The sequence below is a fragment of the Euprymna scolopes genome, chromosome 9 (genome assembly GCF_053919585.1).
Source record: "Euprymna scolopes isolate OS-2025 chromosome 9, ASM5391958v1, whole genome shotgun sequence".
NCBI lineage: Eukaryota > Metazoa > Mollusca > Cephalopoda > Sepiida > Sepiolidae > Euprymna > Euprymna scolopes.
This window is the reverse complement of record NC_136490.1, coordinates 160867562-160885469: the sequence shown is the minus strand read 5'-3', so window position 1 is coordinate 160885469 and position 17908 is coordinate 160867562. Positions and strand designations below refer to the sequence as shown.

Sequence of the window (17908 nt, the reverse complement as noted above, 5' to 3'; positions counted from 1 at the left end):
ACGTTTGTCTAAAATATTATATTCAGTTTATTGGAAAGAGCATAAAATTTCACATTGACCCTGAAAATATTGTAAAAATAGAATCAATAGAAAAATTTTGATAGATTTTTAAAGTTTAAAAATTGAAAAATATTGAGTTCGTAAAATTCATTACTGTTTTTTAAAAAATAAAAAAAATATTTCTATTACTTTTAAAACAACTTTAATGGTTTATTTTGGAAGTATAATCCATAAAGAAAATAAACAACCCACTTTTAAAAGAGAAATTACGAGTTTTTTTATATTTTATTCGCAGTTTCGTGTAAGAGGTGTCAAAAATTCCTACAAAAATTCTGATACACCTAGTAGATCGCCTGTATAACAACAAAATTTTTTTTGGCAGGGTGATATATATATTTTTCGTTAAACTTTTTTTTTTTCAATGAAAAAGATGTTTGTCATATAAAAACATGTAAAGTTGCTTGAATCAGCAGGAGTTGTGCCGAATTTTGATCAAACATGAGGAGGTTTACTAAAATTGTACAAATTTTTAACACATTTTTTATTTCATAACATTTTTATTTTCATATCAAAAAAGATTTTTAACACATTTTTGTTTTCATATCAAAAAAAAAAAAAAGTTTGGACCAGCTGACAACGGCAATTTTTTTTTTTTTTTTTTAATGCATTTTCTGCAATTTTTTTTTTAATTACATCTTTCACCCCAAACAAGGCACATTGCCACTTTGGTGTAGGAGGCTACTATCGATGACATAATCTACAGGGGTACTATGTTGGAAGTTGGGCAGCAAGATGTCGATTCACGTTACACTTGAACTTCTGCATGTCAGTACAGTTGGGAAAGCAGGAACCCGGAAGGGAATTCCAAAGTCTAGCGGTTCTGGGGAAGAAACTACCGGAGTAGAAGGCTTTATATTACGTCTAGGGATCTCTACTGTGAAGAGGTGGAATTTAGTCGGGTTTGTCAGGGGTATTTACATCGAGGGGGTATGAGTGTTTGCAGTTCGTCGGAGCATTCACCGTTAAAGTACTTGTAGAACAGGCAGAGGGATGCTACATTTCGTCGATGGGACAGAGACTGAAGCTTAGATGCCAGTTCAGGACCTACCAGGTTGGCGACTCTCTAGAGACTAGTAGCAGATGGCCAAATATGACAACAGTACTCCATACATGGACGAATTGTAGCTTGCATATTAGAGGAGTGGCTGTGCAGGAGAATGAGTCTAGTGTTTGGCAGTGAAGTGCACACATTGAAGTCATGCTAATAATGCGAATGTAGTGGGAGTACCCTCAAATATGAATTTAGATTACGCAAACATTTGACTAAAAGTAAATCTGGGTTTCCCCTTTAAACCTTGTGATTGTGCCTTTTTATTCTTCATTTGAAACACTCGATGATTCAAGTTATTTTGTAACCCCCCCCCCCATACAGATGCACCAATTGTACAAATTTTTCACTCTTCCAAAATTGAAAATAGTATTATTCTGTTGAATTTTTTGTTCATAAAAAGAAAAAACTCTGAATGCACCACTCAGCATACAACACCCATCTTTGAATTGTTTGGAAAAGCTGTCGAATCATCTCCAGCAAGCATGGATAACAGTTTTGGTAATTTTTTTGAATAGTATTGAATAGTTTTAAGTAATAATATGATTTTGAAATAGTGCAAAGTGGCACGTTTTTCTAAGATTCAGGTTAAGAATCGAAAGTAACTGAGAATGTCTATCTTAAAACGAATTATCAACAACATCTATGTCACAGATTGGAAATGAATAAACGATTAATCAATCGGTTCAGAATATATAACACAAAAAATAAAAACTAATGAAAAACTTGTAGAAAGATTATGTTGTGATGAAAGAAATTCGGGTCAATATTGATTAGGGGAAAGGCGGAGGAGGGAGGTGAAAATTTAGGTGATATTCAGACACCAGTTTTAGCGTTTTGTGTATGAAAAGTGCTTATTGTACAAAATAGGAATTTTCATAGCATTTTTTGATTAAATTGTAATTTCTTGGATTCAGAAAGGGATGCTTATTGTTTATCAGTTTCGTGGCTGTAGCACAAGTTGATGCATAGGACAGGACTGGCAGTCATGCAATCCTAAATTAAGAGAATAATTTTTAAACAAAAAACAACTCCCCACCCTCATAAATGCAAATTTAAAAAATAACTGCAATTATTGTAAAAAATTTACTTCATTCAAAAATTTAGGAACATTGATGATATTGCAAAATAATGATCAATTTTTTATAAATAATGATTAAATACATATTCAATATCTGTTTCTCACCTCTAAATAACTTAGACATTTCTTTTAAAAAAAATTTAAATCAATTTTTGAATGCAAGAATACTGTTTAAAAATCCTATTAAAAAATAATTACAAAATTAACCCCAACATAAACACATTTCAATTTATTTGTAAACAAATCAGCCATTTTGATATTTCGTTGAAATATAAAAGTGAATCATTTTTTTTTTCAAATATTACCATTAATATTTGAAAAAATTTATTTGAAAAGAATTTTGAAGTCACTATACTGCCGAATAGAAAGTTATTTCTGGCATTAAAATTCTTAAATACTCATGTATTGAAATTTTATAAGATAGTTAAATATACTAATTTATATACATGGTGGAACAATAAAATTGTTGCCTAGAAAAGATGGCATGATTCCATTTCTGTTTGATGAAAACCGATTTTCTTTTTTTTTGTTGTTGTTGTTGCAGATCATCTACTAGTTGATCAGTTGTGTACAAATCCCAAGAGCGATAAGAGCCTTCTATCACACAATGTTCAACGATCGAGATCAGTGCTGTACAACTCATGCTCTCTACCGATCCAAGTTATGACAACAGGACCATTGCCAGCATCTTCAAAATTCATCGTTGGATTGCCACGAATAACAGGGACGTGCCCAGGGTAAAAAAAAAGTTTCCGGTCACAGTTATGGTCTTTAATGTGGTTTCAAGTGGTGGTGGGGGGCACATCATGCTACCTCAAATCATCAAAATCAGCTTGAAATCAACACCAAAGTGTACTTGGATGTGCTGAAGAGTGTGGTGATTCCCTGGTGGTTGCTGGCAGACCCTGGGTGCAATAGCAGGACTCCGAGCTGGCCTACAAGTTCAAAGAGACGAAGGCTTGGCTTCAGAAGGAGTCTACAACTTTGTATCCTTCTCTCACTTGACCTGAACCTGCTGTACATATATAGTTCAGTTTTTCTGGCTCTGATATTAAAACCTACTTTTTCTATTTAAAAATTATTAAAATGAACTTTTTAAAATACTCAGTCATGGATATGCGAGCGACTAAATGAAGGTTAACTAATTTGCATATTCCTTTGAAAAATGAGCGTTAATTACATATTTTTTTTGTTTCTTTTTAGAGGATTGGTTTCATTTCACTATTACGCTGAATTCTATTTACGCATAGTTTTTCTACATAATTGTGTAGAATTTAAGATATTAGGTTGGTTCAAAAATAATGTTTTTATCAGATATATATATATATATATATATACACGTCAAAAACATTATTTTTGCACCAACCTAATAAAAACATTTTAGTACACAATATTTTTTTTATAAATATCTGTATATATTAAAGTAACCTTGGCGATGTGTGTGCAAAAACTCTACCAAACTCCTCTCTGAATATTTCGTCTACAGAGTTGAAATTTGATATATAGGATATTTGGACCTCTAGTTCACTTTTTATTTATTTTTTTCCAACAAAAATTAATAAGAGGTCAAAATTAAAAATAAAACAGTTGACCTTTGCAGAGTAGGTTGAATAAAAAATTACTCCCGCTTTTAATTTTAAACATGCTCAAAATTAAACATAGTTCAAAGTTGTTTAATTTTTAACTTTTCATATCCATCTCTCGGTAGCTCAGACGATAACACCGCTGGCGAGATAATAACTAAGGCGCTAAACATTTTGGCTTTGATTCTAGCAGATGGTACTACTCCAGTCATATTTTTTATAACTTTTGAAATCATGAGTATATATTGGATAATAATCAATAGAGAATAATTATAATATTTATATTTTACTACTAGGCAACGCAGGATGGTTTGCGAGTCTTATAAAGATTACAGTAAGTTGATCAATTAATAATTACCAAATAGTATAAATTCAACAAGTCTAAAAAAAAAAAAAAAACAGTCACGAAAACACATTAATCGATAAAATGTCAAATCCTGCAAAAAATACTTACGGGTGGGGGGGGGGGGGTGAATTTCAGAAAATTTTTTAAATTTCATTTCATGCCTTTGTTTCATAGACGATAAAGAATATATACTTATTTTAGATGCGATAAATCATGTCCATCCGCAGAAGTGGACCATAGTTATATGGCGGGTTTGTATTACTGTACACAGATTCGAAAACGTTGTCAAAAAACAAATATATAACAAATAAATGTTATCAAAGGCAAGATAAGTTACTTTTCTACCAAACTGGATATAATTTTCGTGTTTTTATTCAATGTAATATGTTTATTCAGCTCGAAAAACATGCAGTGTTTACCGATGTATTGGAAAATTCAAAATGGCGGCCGACTCTCTCTTAAACACGGTAAGTTCGGGAAAAGATATTATAAATAATAAACTAGACAAAATACTGTTAGAAATTCGCTCAATATATGTTACCGTGACATAAGTTGACATATATTCGGTGTTTTTTTTTAATAGTATTTTGTTTAGTTTATTATTTATAACACCTTTTCTCGAACTTAACGTGTTTAAGAGAGAGTCGGCCGCCATTTTGAATTTTCCAATACATCGGTAAACACTGTATGTTTTTCGAGCTGAATAAATGTTACATTGAATAAAAACACGAAAAATATATCCAGTTTGGTAGAAAAGTAACTTATCTTGCCTTTTATAACATTTATTTGTTATATATTTGTTTTTTGACAACTTTTTCGAATCTATGTGTACAGTAATACAAACCCTCAGTTTTCACTCTAAAAACGAAAAACGAAAAGCAAAAAAAAAAAAAAAATGGAGTTCAATATTATAAACATTCCCACGTTCCACTGGAAGGTTACATCGGGCGTAAAATGGATGTGAAAATAAAATGAGAATAATAGTTCCAATAATACAATTATTAATCCTCATCATGAAAGTTTTCAAAACTTAACACTGTATATTTAATGCCATTTTTTTTTCTTTTGCAATCGAGACGAGATGGGGGAGGGTGGGGTGGGTGAGGCTCTTTAAATGAAAAAAAAAGGGGGGGGGGGCAAACGTTAACGAGTTGTGTTAGGCAATCAGTATGAATTCCCTCAGTGGTTTGCGGCTGCCGAAGAAGACATGGAATTTGGACGAGAGAAGAAGCGATGGCAGGGGGCGGGTCTACGAAGGAGAAAAGGGAATGTGAGGTTTTCACGTTTGCAAGAAGCAGTAATTCCTCAAGTGGGCCAAACAGTAGCAGAGATGCCTTCTTTTCTTTGGGTTTGTGTGTCTTAATGACCGAGACAGATAGCAGACATCAGCAACAACGTCCCATTTCCTCTTCCAAAAACGGATAAAAACAACCATTCGATCGGATATTCCAAGAATATTCGACCAGCTAAGAATCTGAACCAAGAAAGTGAACCATTTTTTTTTTGTTTGTTTAATACAACTGAGACTCGCAATCAACAAATGTAGGAAAGAGTTTTTTTTTTGTTGTTTCTTTTTGACTTTGCAAATAAATGTATTCGACTTCAGTATTTTATCACGCAAACATAAAAATAAATAAAATAAAAAAATAGGCTCAATCTTTCTTTGTAAAAAAAATAGATAAAAAAGGTTTCTTTAAACGAAAAAATTATGAATACAAATCTAATTTTAAAGTAAAGTTAAATACATTGAATATGCAAAATTGTTCGATTTTGCTAATAAAAATATCAAGGAAACTATGATATCACATCTTGTATCTGTTTCTCAACTAGAAATGATTAATATATAGGGATTTTTTTAATTTACTATTTAATCAAATATTTATTGAAATCAAAAATAAAGGAATATAAATACCAATTTTATAAATCATTTTTTTTTTTTAACATGATGTTTTGCCCAGATCGGTGATCTTTTGCACTGTGTTCTGCGATTTGGTAAATATCCAGATACGCTACTACAGAACGTGCTGCCACAGAACTGTGTGAATGAACATGTAACATTTTCGGAGTTCGTGATGTTCCCAAGTTTTATACATTCCCTATGTATATTATGTCTATTGCTAATGGTTTTTATGAACATGGCTTAATAAAAGGGGGGGGGTAATTTTTTGGAGTATGTGTATGGGGGGGGTCACTGTTTATCAAGACCCAAAAGCCACTGAAGGATAAAGGTTAATGAGTGTTAGGTGAACGGAACGGCGAGTCAACACCGAGATGATTGGTGATGGTGGAAATTAGAATAATATTTAAGCGAACGGTTCAATAAGAACTTATTGAATACATTTTGCTTCATATGTAAACAAATCAGCCATTTAAAATTTTTGTGAAAAACTGAAAAAGAAAATACCTTGTGACTCTTCGAAACTCGAAAGAGGTTTTGAAGGATTTAAACTGTTGAAAAGAAAGTCATTTTTGGCTTTAGAATTCTTCGAAAATCGTTATTCAATTAAGTTTTAACAAAAAGTAGTTTAACGACTAAACGGTAATAATTAAATTTAAAATTTAAAAATGCTATTACAAAAACAAACAGCATAGTTAAAAAAAAGTAAAAACGAATAAAAAAAATGAACGTTAAAAGAACTCCCAAACAATGCCAGGTACAATTAATAAATACACATTTGGCATTATGTTATTATTTTAAAGCAATAACCAATAATAGTTAATAAAAATTAGTTAGTGCATTTTTAAAAGCAATCAAAATCTAAAATGATTTCCCTACACATTTTCTAAACTTATTTAGACGCAAGTGAACTGCATATCTTTTGAAAATTGAGAGTATAAAATGGATCTTTGATTTACTTCCGGCAGCCTTGTAGCTCTCACTTCCTTTATTTTGTTCTTTAGTCCTCACATTCCAGGCGCCATGTTTCTGATGAAGGAAGAAGAATTGCTGCTTTCCGAGTCAAAATCTATCCAACTAACACTTAATTTGGGGGCTAGTTTTTGATCTTGAAGTATTATTGTATTTTATTTTTTAGCGCCTTACATCAAGTGGCTTCATGTCTTGTCTGGGGGGGGGCGATTTTCATTTAAAAAAAAATCAAAATGAAATAAACAATTTAAAGATCTCCTCCGCCTCCAACTAAGAAGCACCTGCTGGAAGTAGTATTTATTCCCTTCCTCAAAAACGGGGGTGGGAAATATATCAATTCGACCGTTAAAACATGTGGGGGGGTCATTTTTACAATGTTGTAATGTTAACATTGAGTACAATTACAATCAGAAAGAAAGAGACGTTGATCAGTTTTGTTTCATTATTACTAAAACATTTTAGTTAAATTTACAGTATAGTTTAGTAATAAAACCTAACTTTTTACGAATAAATCGGGGTTTTCTTTACAATCCACAGAGGTAGGAAAAAGTGTTTAAAAAACAAATAAATATTACAAAAACCAAGATAAGTTACTCTTCTTCTACCTAGCTGGATAAGTTTTTAGTGTTTTTATTTAATGTAAAATGTTTATTCGGCTTGAAAAACAAGTAGTATCGAATGTTACACGAGGAAAAAAAAATAGACGTGAGGTATTTTTACATCTAAGAAGTCTCGATAATGACTTACAAATAAAAAAAAATTGAATTGAACAAAATGGTGATAAAAACCCACCCAATAAATGTTACCGTGACATTTATTGGATGGGGTTCTACCATCATTTGTTTAATTTTTTTTTTTTTTTTTGTAAGTCATTGTCGAGACTTCAAAGATGTAAAAGTCAAGTCACAGCTATTTTTTCTTGTAACGCTGGATAATACCGAATAAACATTTCAAAATAAGTAAAAAAAACATTAAGGTGTTAATGCAATGCACTTACTGATCCGCGCTATTTTTTAAATCGTATTTCCAAGTTTAATTAAAGTTTTATATGTTTTTTATTCAATTGTAAGGTTAAAATACAGAATAGGTACAAAACACCGTCCCCATGTTAAAATTTCAACACGGATCAATAAGTGCATGGGGTTTGTATTCGAAAAAGTTGTCAAAAAACAAATATATAACAAATAAATGTTATCAAAGGCAAGATAAATTACTTTTCTACCAAACTGGATATAATTTTCGTGTTTTTATTCAATTAAACATGTTTATTCAGCTCGAAAAGCATACAGTGTTTACCGATGTACTGGAAAATTTAAAATGGCGGCCGACTCTCTCTTTAACACGGTAAGTTCGGAAAAAGGTGTAATAAATAATAAAATAGACAAAATACTGTTAGAAATTTGCTCAATATATGTTACCGTGACATAACTTGACATATATTCGGTGGTTTTTTAATAGTATTTTGTCTAGTTTATTATTTATAACACCTTTTCCCGAACTTACCGTGTTAAAGAGAGAATCAGACGCCATCTTGAATTTTCCAATACATCGGTAAACACTGTATGTTTTTCGAGCTGAATAAACATGTTACATTGAATAAAAACACGAAAAATATATCCAGTTTGGTAGAAAAGTAACTTATCTTGCCTTTGATAACATTTATTTGCTATATATTTGTTTCTTGACAACTTTTTCGAATCTATGTGTCAGTGCATGAGTACCAACATTAAAAACTTAGTAAAAAAAAAAAAAAAGGGGTACTCATTGGGCGTTGAGTTCCATGGCGACCAGCATAAAAAAAAACAAGCGTCGTTCCCTTCCTGACGCAAGCACACGTAACATTTTTTTTTTTTAGTATTTACTGACGTTGTGGTAACTAAACGATTATTTGTCACATTTATTTATTTTGAAAATGTTTTACTCTTTATGAATATTAAAAGAAAATAAGTTACTAAAGATTTATTAATGTCTCACTTTTACAGACATTTGTTTTTAAATTTCTTTTTGAACGACTTTTATCAACTTTTATCAACTAAACGATTATTTGTCACATTATTTATTTATTTTGAAAAAGGTTACTCTTTATGAATATTAAAAAAATAATTTCTCTTTGAATGACGACTTTTTATCTTTTAAATAGCATTTGCGGATGATGGGTAAAAAAACAAAAAAATAACTAAACCATTTACTGATAATTTCTCACTTTTACAAATATTTTTAACAAATAAATGTTATCAAAGTTAAGATACTGAGAAATTGTCAGTAAATGGTTTCGTGTTTTTTTTTTTATACCCATCCGCAAATGCTATTGCATTTGCGGATGGGTATATAAAAAAAAAAAAAAAAAAAAAAAAACACGAAACCATTTACTGACAATTTCTCAGTATCTTAACTTTGATAACATTTATTTGTTAAAAATATTTGTAAAAGTGAGAAATTATCAGTAAATGGTTTAGTTATTTTTTTGTTTTTTTTTGCCCATCATCCGCAAATGCTATTTAAAAGATAAAAAGTCGTCATTCAAAGAGAAATTATTTTTTTAATATTCATAAAGAGTAACCTTTTTCAAAATAAATAAATAATGTGACAAATAATCGTTTAGTTACTACAACGTCAGTAAATAAAAAAAAATGTTACGTGTGCTTGCGTCAGGAAGGGAACAACACTTGTTTTTTATGCTGGTCGCCATGGAACTCAACGCTCAATGAGTACCAAATAAAAAAAAGAAAGAAAAGAAAAGAAAGAAAAGAAAAGAAAGAGAGAAAAAAAGAAGTAACTTATTTCGCTTTTGGTAACATTAGTTAGATATTTGTTTTGGGCCACTTTTTCCAATATTTGTGGATTGTAAAACAAACCTATAAATCGAAAGGCATTCCGTGATTAATGTACTTTACGTTAGGGTTTCCCAAAGTGGCCTCCACGGAGCCCCAGAATTCCGTGAATGATGCTGAGGGGCTCTGGAAGCCCTAAAGATGACCAAATGTTTTATATGGAAAAATTATATGTCTACAGTCATTTAATTATTTGATCTTTTTACTGGAAACAGATGACATATAACGGAAATCTAAATCGGTGCTCGGAAAAATATCAGGCTACCGGAAGTGGATATGGTTGATTGTGTAAGACAACTGAATGGAACAGTCACGAAAAACGAAAAAATATATTTATTAAAAAATTACTTTAGTTTTTTTAACACTTTTTGCATTATCGAACAACAGAAATATTTTATTCAGAAAAATTAATTTAGTTTAAACACTTGTGTTCTCACGAAACAAAACAAAAAGTGACTTTTAAACAAAAACAAACTTATATTATCAAATAATAAAACAAATAGTTCTTTAAATAGTCTTTTTGAAATAATTGATTAAATATTTTTTACACTTATTATATTATCACTTTTATAATTAGTTCAGTTTTAACACTTGTGTTATTACGAAACAAAAAAGAAAAAGAAAACACTCTACCTATATAAGAGCCAGGTACGTCCAAGGATGGAATACTGTTGCCACATCTGGGCAGGAGCTGCTAGAAAGGACTTGTCCTGCCTTGATAGAGTTCAAAATAGACTTCGTAGCCTCGTAGGAGATGTCCTTTTCTCCTCCTTGCAACCTCTATCTCACAGAAGAGATGTTGCGAGTTTGTCTCTGATGTATCGTTATTTTCATGGAAAGTGTTCAACTGAGCTTCAATCTATGGTCCCCCCTCGCCAAACTTTCACAAGAAACACTCGTCTAGCTGTAAACACTATCAATAATTTCCCCCACTCTTTATCTGTGCCTAAACCTAAACGTAGATTCCATGAACAAAGCTTCTTTCTTAGAACTGCACGCCTGTGGAATTGTCTTCCGTTTTCCTGCTTTCCGGCTGACTACAATATGGTTGTGTTCAAGTCTAAAGTAAATAAGTTCTTGATGAGCCGTTCCATATAAGTTATTAAATTTACCAAATTTTCATTACTAATGATTACTATATTGACCAATTTCTACTGTACACTCTTTAACCCTTATCCTTGAGTGGCCTCTGGGCCTTGATAATGTGGTGATGCCTTTGTAAAAAAAAAAAAAAAAAAAAAACTTCTTGTATAATCAAATATTAAATTATTTGATAATACAAGAAGCGTTGTTTTTTGTTTGTTTGTTTTAATAAATGTACTGAAGTAATTTTTTTTAAATATATTTTTCCTGTCTCCGGGAATCCGTTCTGTTTTCTTACACAATCAACCGTATCCACTTCCGGTAGCTTGATTTTTCCCCCCGAGCAGTCGAGCACTGATTTAGGAGATTACCTATATATAACTACAGTTGTAAAGAGTTTCAGAATTGTTTATGAAAGAGAAAAAAATAATAAATTATCAAAAATTGCAAAAAGTTTTGATTAATCAAAAACAAAAAAATGTTAAAGTGTTAAAATTTTAAATGAATGTTTTCCATATTTATTTTTAAAATTATCTTGTTAGTGCTCCGTGAAAAACTTTTCCCTGCTCACTTCATGATGTCGTGGAGTTTGTGAAACCTTGTTCTAAGTTATTGCATTCACGATTTCAATAAATCAAAGTCACATTGAAAGGCGAGAGAGATTGGTTAAAATGAAGTTCCTAATGACGTGGGTGGAAAATCTAATAGGGGAGGGGGCTCAGCCTTCCTACTCCGTATTAGTAATAATAATTAACAAAAAAAAAAAAAAAAAACAGTTATGGACATAAGTTTATAAAGTAGACACATTTTTTCTAGGCTGATTATTATGTCTATTTTAAGGCTCTGAATAATAATATGTCTTGTTGAAAAGATTTTTTTCAAACCACCTAACCTTTTGTATTTTTTTGTCTGGTATGATTAGAAAAGAAAACTACAAAGAAAAAAGTGAACGGAATACAATTACGTGACCCTTCATAGAAAGAGGGAATTTGCTTTCTTGACAGTGACTGAATTTTCGATTTAAATAAGAACATTCGTTTAATAATGAAATTTCTGAAAATGGAACTATTTAACGTGTCTTCTCGCAGTCTCGCACTGCTAATTTATTGGCAAAAAAACTAAATGTACTACTACACCATTAGATAATGTGGCGATTGTATAGACCAACCCCTATGGTTTTTTTCTTTTTTTTTTTTTTGGTTACCAATATTGATTCGATAAAATCCAATAACTAGTTACAACAGTCGAAAGACGACCATACAAAATTAAACTCGGGTTTTTGAAATTATATATACAGTGTATATAATATACACAACCCGGATATAAGGAGATTTTCTCCGGTCCCAAAATAGAGCTCGTGTCATGTGTAACCCGGATATAAGAGACTTGGAGAGGCTCGAAGAAGAAAATTCTTATATTCGGGTTCGACGGGTTACACTGCGTGCGCGCGTGTATATATACATAACATGTTTGGAATTATTGCGTGGCCAAGTGAACCCAAAATATATATTTTAAATCTTCTTTCAAACATTGTTTTAAAAAGTTATAACTGTTGAAAGGTGACATTCCTTGAATTTATTAGAAAGCTACAACTTACGTCGAAAGAAAAAAAACTATCCCATAAGTGTAAACAATCATGAAATAACAAAAAAAAAAAAAAAAAAAAATTATAAAATAATGAAAAGCAAAGTAAAAGAATAAAAATTACAATTTAAAAATGAAAATCAATTATTTTTGTGTTTTTCAAGAACCTGAGTTTAATTTCATGTGATCGTTGCCTTTCAATTGTTGTCATAACATGTTTTTAACAGCCATTGGGCTTAATCTATACAACTACCAAAGTGATGTGCTTTTTGAAACAAATTGTTTAATAGAGTTAAAAAATGGGTTAAATCATTGTTTTCAACGCAGAAAAGGGGGGATGCATTTTAAAATAGATTAAAGAAATAACGTAATGAGATTTTTAGTTCAACTTTTGATAATACGATCTAAATCAAGTTGAAGTATTCAAGTATTATTGTATTTCAACACATAATTTACCACTAATAAAAAGTAAATCACGTAGAGGCGAGAAACGCATGTACATAGATTGTTTCATGTTATTAATTTAATAAGGATTTTATTTGATGAAAACCGAATCCTTAAGAACACTTCTTTCACAACATGAAGTTTCTTATATATAACATATCCTAATAGAGAGAAAATATTTTATTTACTTAAATTATAAAATTTAACCACGGATCTTTCAAAATTATAAAATTTGGTTCAATTTTTAGTGACGCAAAAACAAAAAAGTCCACCAGTACATCGGGGGGGGGGGTTGATGCAGTTACTAAAAAACTTATTTACGATTAATAAAGTTTTAAAATACTTTAAGTAAAAAAAAAAAAATACATGTTGTAATTGATTTTAAAAACACAGTTGAAACAAGTGCGATTCTTGTTGAACTCGAAGAAATACATTAAGATTTTAAAATCTTTAAAGAAAAGTCAAGTTTTTTTTTTAAATAGATTTTACGCAATGCAATGCACAGCCAATTTTAATACAAACATTAGTTTATATAAGTGTGTGAAGTTGTTTTATTGTACCGCGCTATTTCTTTAAATAGCAAGTTAAACTAAAATTTTACGGTATCTTTTTATAAAATTACAAGTGAAAATACAGAATAATTACAAAACACCTTACCTATATAAATAGGTTTCTAAATAATAACCCTGTTATTTCATCACGGTAGAACAAGTGCATAAAGTACCAATTATTTTAGTTGTGATTATTTTTCGTAATCTTTGAAATTTATACTAATTTCGACATGAGTACGTAATAATGGTTTCACCTGAAATGCATTAGTACAAGCACCTTATTTTGAACTTTGAGAAAAAACAAAATTTTCATTTTTTTTAATTGTTTTTTTTTTTTCAGGAAGAAATTAAAGTAAAGCTCGATTTTTTAAACAAATGTTGTTAACATTACATTAACGGATTATAATTTTAAATAAATTTAATTAACAAAAAGATTTTTAATTTATCAAATATAAGAATTTCAGCGTTCAAAATTCTATTTTCAAAAAAGATGTTATAAAAACCATTATTCGATTAAAAAAAAATCGCATTGTAAAAGTAAAAATATTTTTTACAATTAATAATTTGAATTTAACGTACTATTTTTTTCCTTAAGTTGTTTTTTTTTTGTTTTGTTTTTTTTCTGATAACATTTTGCTAGGAAAACAATTAAAAACGCAATTAAAAATAAGAATCAATATTAAATTAAATCGTTATGAATATTTTTATATTTTAAAACTAAAAATCGAATCCTCGTTCGATGATTTTTGGAATTCAAGAATTTAGGACGCTGAAAAGTACATGGATGCATTTAGACGTGGGAAAGAAAAATTACCCAAAAAATATTGAAAATATTTTGAGAAGTGTTGATTAAAAGTTAAAATAAATCTAAATTCAATTAAATTTAAATGTTATTAAAAAAAAATAAGCAGGTTATAATAGTTAATAAAAACAAAACAGTTATTTCAAAATAATTGTGGCGTCTTTTTTATTTATTAATTTTAAATAAAATTTATTTAAAATTAATAAATTTCTTAAAATAAAAATTTGAAGGTCAACACACAAAAAATAATAATTTACTAAATTCAGTTTATTTTTTCTTCATATTTCTTTAACTTCTTTTCCCAAAAAATTAAAACGAATTTACAGTAGAAATATTTAATTTAATAATTAACAAAATTAAAATTTAAACTAAAATGAAAAAAGTACATTGACACGAAAAACAAAATGACATCTCAATTGTGTTCAGCGTCTCAAAATCTCTTTTCAAAATATTAGGTCAATTTTTACAACGTGCCCCTGCCCCTCTGCCCCAGTGTATTATAAACACTCCAACCTCCCCATGTTAAGAACGGCTTTCGGGACCAACACCCCCCAACTTCGAAAGCCGTTCTTAACATGAGATTGGGGGGGTATTCCGAAAGCTGTTCTTAATATGGGGAGTTTGGGGTGTTTATAATACGCTAGGGCACGTCGTAAAAATTGACCGATTATTATTTATGCGAATACAGACCGTGCTGAAATGTTATTTTTTAGAAACCCATTCTAAACATTGGAGAGAAGGGTTGTTTTTTTTAAATTACTCTGTATTTCAAGTAAAAAAATAAAATATACCATGAAATTTGAATTTAAATTGAAGGTGCTATATTTTTTTAATAGTGTTTACAAGTTAAATTAAAGTTTTACGTTATCTTTTATTAAATTGTTAGATGAAAGTACAGAATAGTTACAAAACACTCCTCTCCCCATGTTAAGAATGACTTTCTAAATAACGTTATTTCACAGCATAAGTGCAAGTGCACCAGTACCGAATCGAAAATCCTATCTAAAAAAAAAAAAAAAAAAAAAAAAAAAAAAATAGCAGGGTTCGTATTTTGCAGGAATGTTCGATCATTATTCGATTTGTCCGAAACAAATTAAAATTAGGTGCTAGTGCACTTACTGATCTGCGCTATTTTTTTTTATCGTATTTTTTATTCAATTGTAAGGTTAAAGTATAGAATAGGTACAAAACACCCTCCCCATGTTAAGAATGGCTTTTTAAATAACGTTATTTCAGCACGGTTCAATAAGTGCACTAGTACCTAAAATTATTCATATATTTAATAACTATTGTTTTCTTTAAATTTACTGTTAGAACAAATAAAAATAATGATGGGAAAACAATAAAAACGAAAATAAACCCAAGTCTAACCCTAATTCTTTACTACTACATGGAGAAACGATATATTCAAATTTTAAAACTTAGAAATTTGTACAGAAGGAAGGATTTCGGATAGGAAATTTCAAACGTAAAAAACAAACAAACTCGTTCATTTTTTGGTACTAGTGCAGAGAGTGATCCGGACGTAAATAATAACGTTATTTAAAAAGCCATTCTTAACATGGGGAGGGGGGTGTTTTGTACCTATTCTATACTTCAACCTTACAATTGAATAAAAAAAAAAACAAAAAAAAACTTTAAATAAATTTGGAAATACGATTTTAAAAAATGGCGCGGATCACTCTCTGCACTAGCACCAATTTTTTAACTACAAAATCTTTTTTTTTTAAATCCGACAGAATTACGTCTTTTTGAAAACTTAATATGCTAGGGCACGTCGTAAGGCTCGGTTATAATTGCTTTTTTTTTGTTTTTTTTATGAAAACGATAAATATCAAACGAGTTTTATTATCATTATTGTTATTTAGAGTGTATTATAATCCATGTTTGACAGTCGATTCAAATTATAAACATTATAAACAGAGAAAGGTCGAGGAATAACAGTTGTGAATAAAATGCGTTAAGTCGCCATGTTTCCAGAAATTGGAACTCTCTGATGAAGAAGTCTAGACTTCGACATCGAGTTAAGACAGGAGGATTTCAATCCATTAAAAGTACTTTAAATATCATTTTTTCCGACTATCAAAGCATTTCGTTGTCTATAATTAAACTTGACGTACCTGTGAGGCGAATTTTCATCGGTCCATTGTGTCCGTTACAAGCCATTCTAGGAGAAAATCCTCCGCAGACATATCCTTCCTTCGACACTACTTGACTCGCTCTCTCTCTCTTTCCAGTCGGGCTTCGCCGTCGCCGGCGCCGTGTGACCTCTATGCAAATTAGAAAGGTTAGCGAATGACACGTTGTATGTAAATCAACGAGGTCATTAAGGCTGAAAGAAGCATGGCTAATGTCGGCTTTTGCTGTTATTTTCTTTTTCGTGCGAGTTTCACACTTTGTGGTTGATTTTGAACCCCCCCTCTCTCTCTCACACACACATATACACACACACACACACACACACACACATATATATATATATATATATATATATATATATATATATGTGTGTGTGTGTGTGTGTGTGTGTGTGTGTGTTGTTGTTGTTTTTTACAATAAATTTATAATTAATATCGACATTAAAGTTTGCTAGACAGTTACTTAAGCCTGAAAGTGTCCTGTACCTCTACAAGGCCACCATTCGCCCATGTATGGAGTACCGTTGTCGCATTTGGGCTGGTGCTGCACTGCTGCACTGCTGCTACTAGTCTCTCACTCATGGCAGAGGGTTCAAAAGAGAGTCGCCAACCTGATAGGTTCTGACCTGTCATCTAAGCTTCAACTTCTGTCCCATCGATGAAACTTTGCATCCCTCTGTCTGTTCTACAAGTATTTTAATAGTGAATGCTCTGACATGCAGCAAAATCTCACCCCTATACAATAGAGATCCCTAGATGTAAGAAAGCCTTCTACTTTAATAGTTTCTTCCCCAAAACTGCTAAACTTTGGAACTCCCTTCCGAGTTCCTGCTTTCCCAACTATGCAGAAGTTTAAGTGTAATGTGAACAGACATCTTGCTGCTCAACTCCCTACATAGTATCCTTGCAACTTATGTCCCCAATAGTAGCCCCCTATATCAAAGTGGCACTGTGCCTTGTTTGAGGTGAAAATGAAATTTAAAAAAAAATAAATAAATGTTGGTAATTTTTTTATACATACAGACGCTAGTGTTTTATGCTTATGCAACCATCAGTGCAACAAGGGGTAATAACTGCTGGTTGGGAGATTCGAACAGTCCACAAAGCCAACCTTAGCTTTGCGGGTTAGCGCTCTTCCCCTAGGTCACACACACACACACACACACACACACACACACACACACCAAAATATGAAGCTTTTTTGTTTGTCCGTTACTGTTACCGACATTTGCTTGAATCCAACTTTTTGTTTTGTCTCTTAAGTAGTTTTTTTTAATTTTTTTGTGTTTTTTAAATGATGTCACTGTTTACTGTTCGTATTCACTTGCCTCTCCACTTAACACTACTTGTGTTTCAGAGTAAATAAACGCTTTAAAATAAGTTAAAACGTCAAGTAAGATATTCAGGCCGAGAGAAGAGTAACATATATGAGGCCTGTCTAAAAAGTATCTGACCTTAGGCTAGAAAAAATATTTCACATACCTGACG

At 30.9% G+C, this 17908-nt stretch overlaps 1 protein-coding gene across 4 annotated transcripts in view; it reads right to left on the bottom strand.

Moving 5' to 3' along the window:
* LOC145284958 (E3 ubiquitin-protein ligase SMURF2-like) overlaps positions 1–16551 on the bottom strand; it is a 292994-nt gene extending 276443 nt beyond the window's left edge. For 2 of the 4 annotated variants that reach the window (XM_080134058.1, XM_080134060.1), the window contains exon 1: positions 16403–16551. In XM_080134058.1, the coding sequence (XP_079990184.1) occupies positions 16403–16448 (46 nt within the window). In that variant the 5' untranslated portion in view covers positions 16449–16551. The remainder of the gene's footprint in view (positions 1–16402) is intronic. The other 2 variants (XM_080134059.1, XM_080134061.1) reach the window with 1 other exon arrangement.
* Between the last annotated feature and the right edge of the window lie 1357 nt (positions 16552–17908).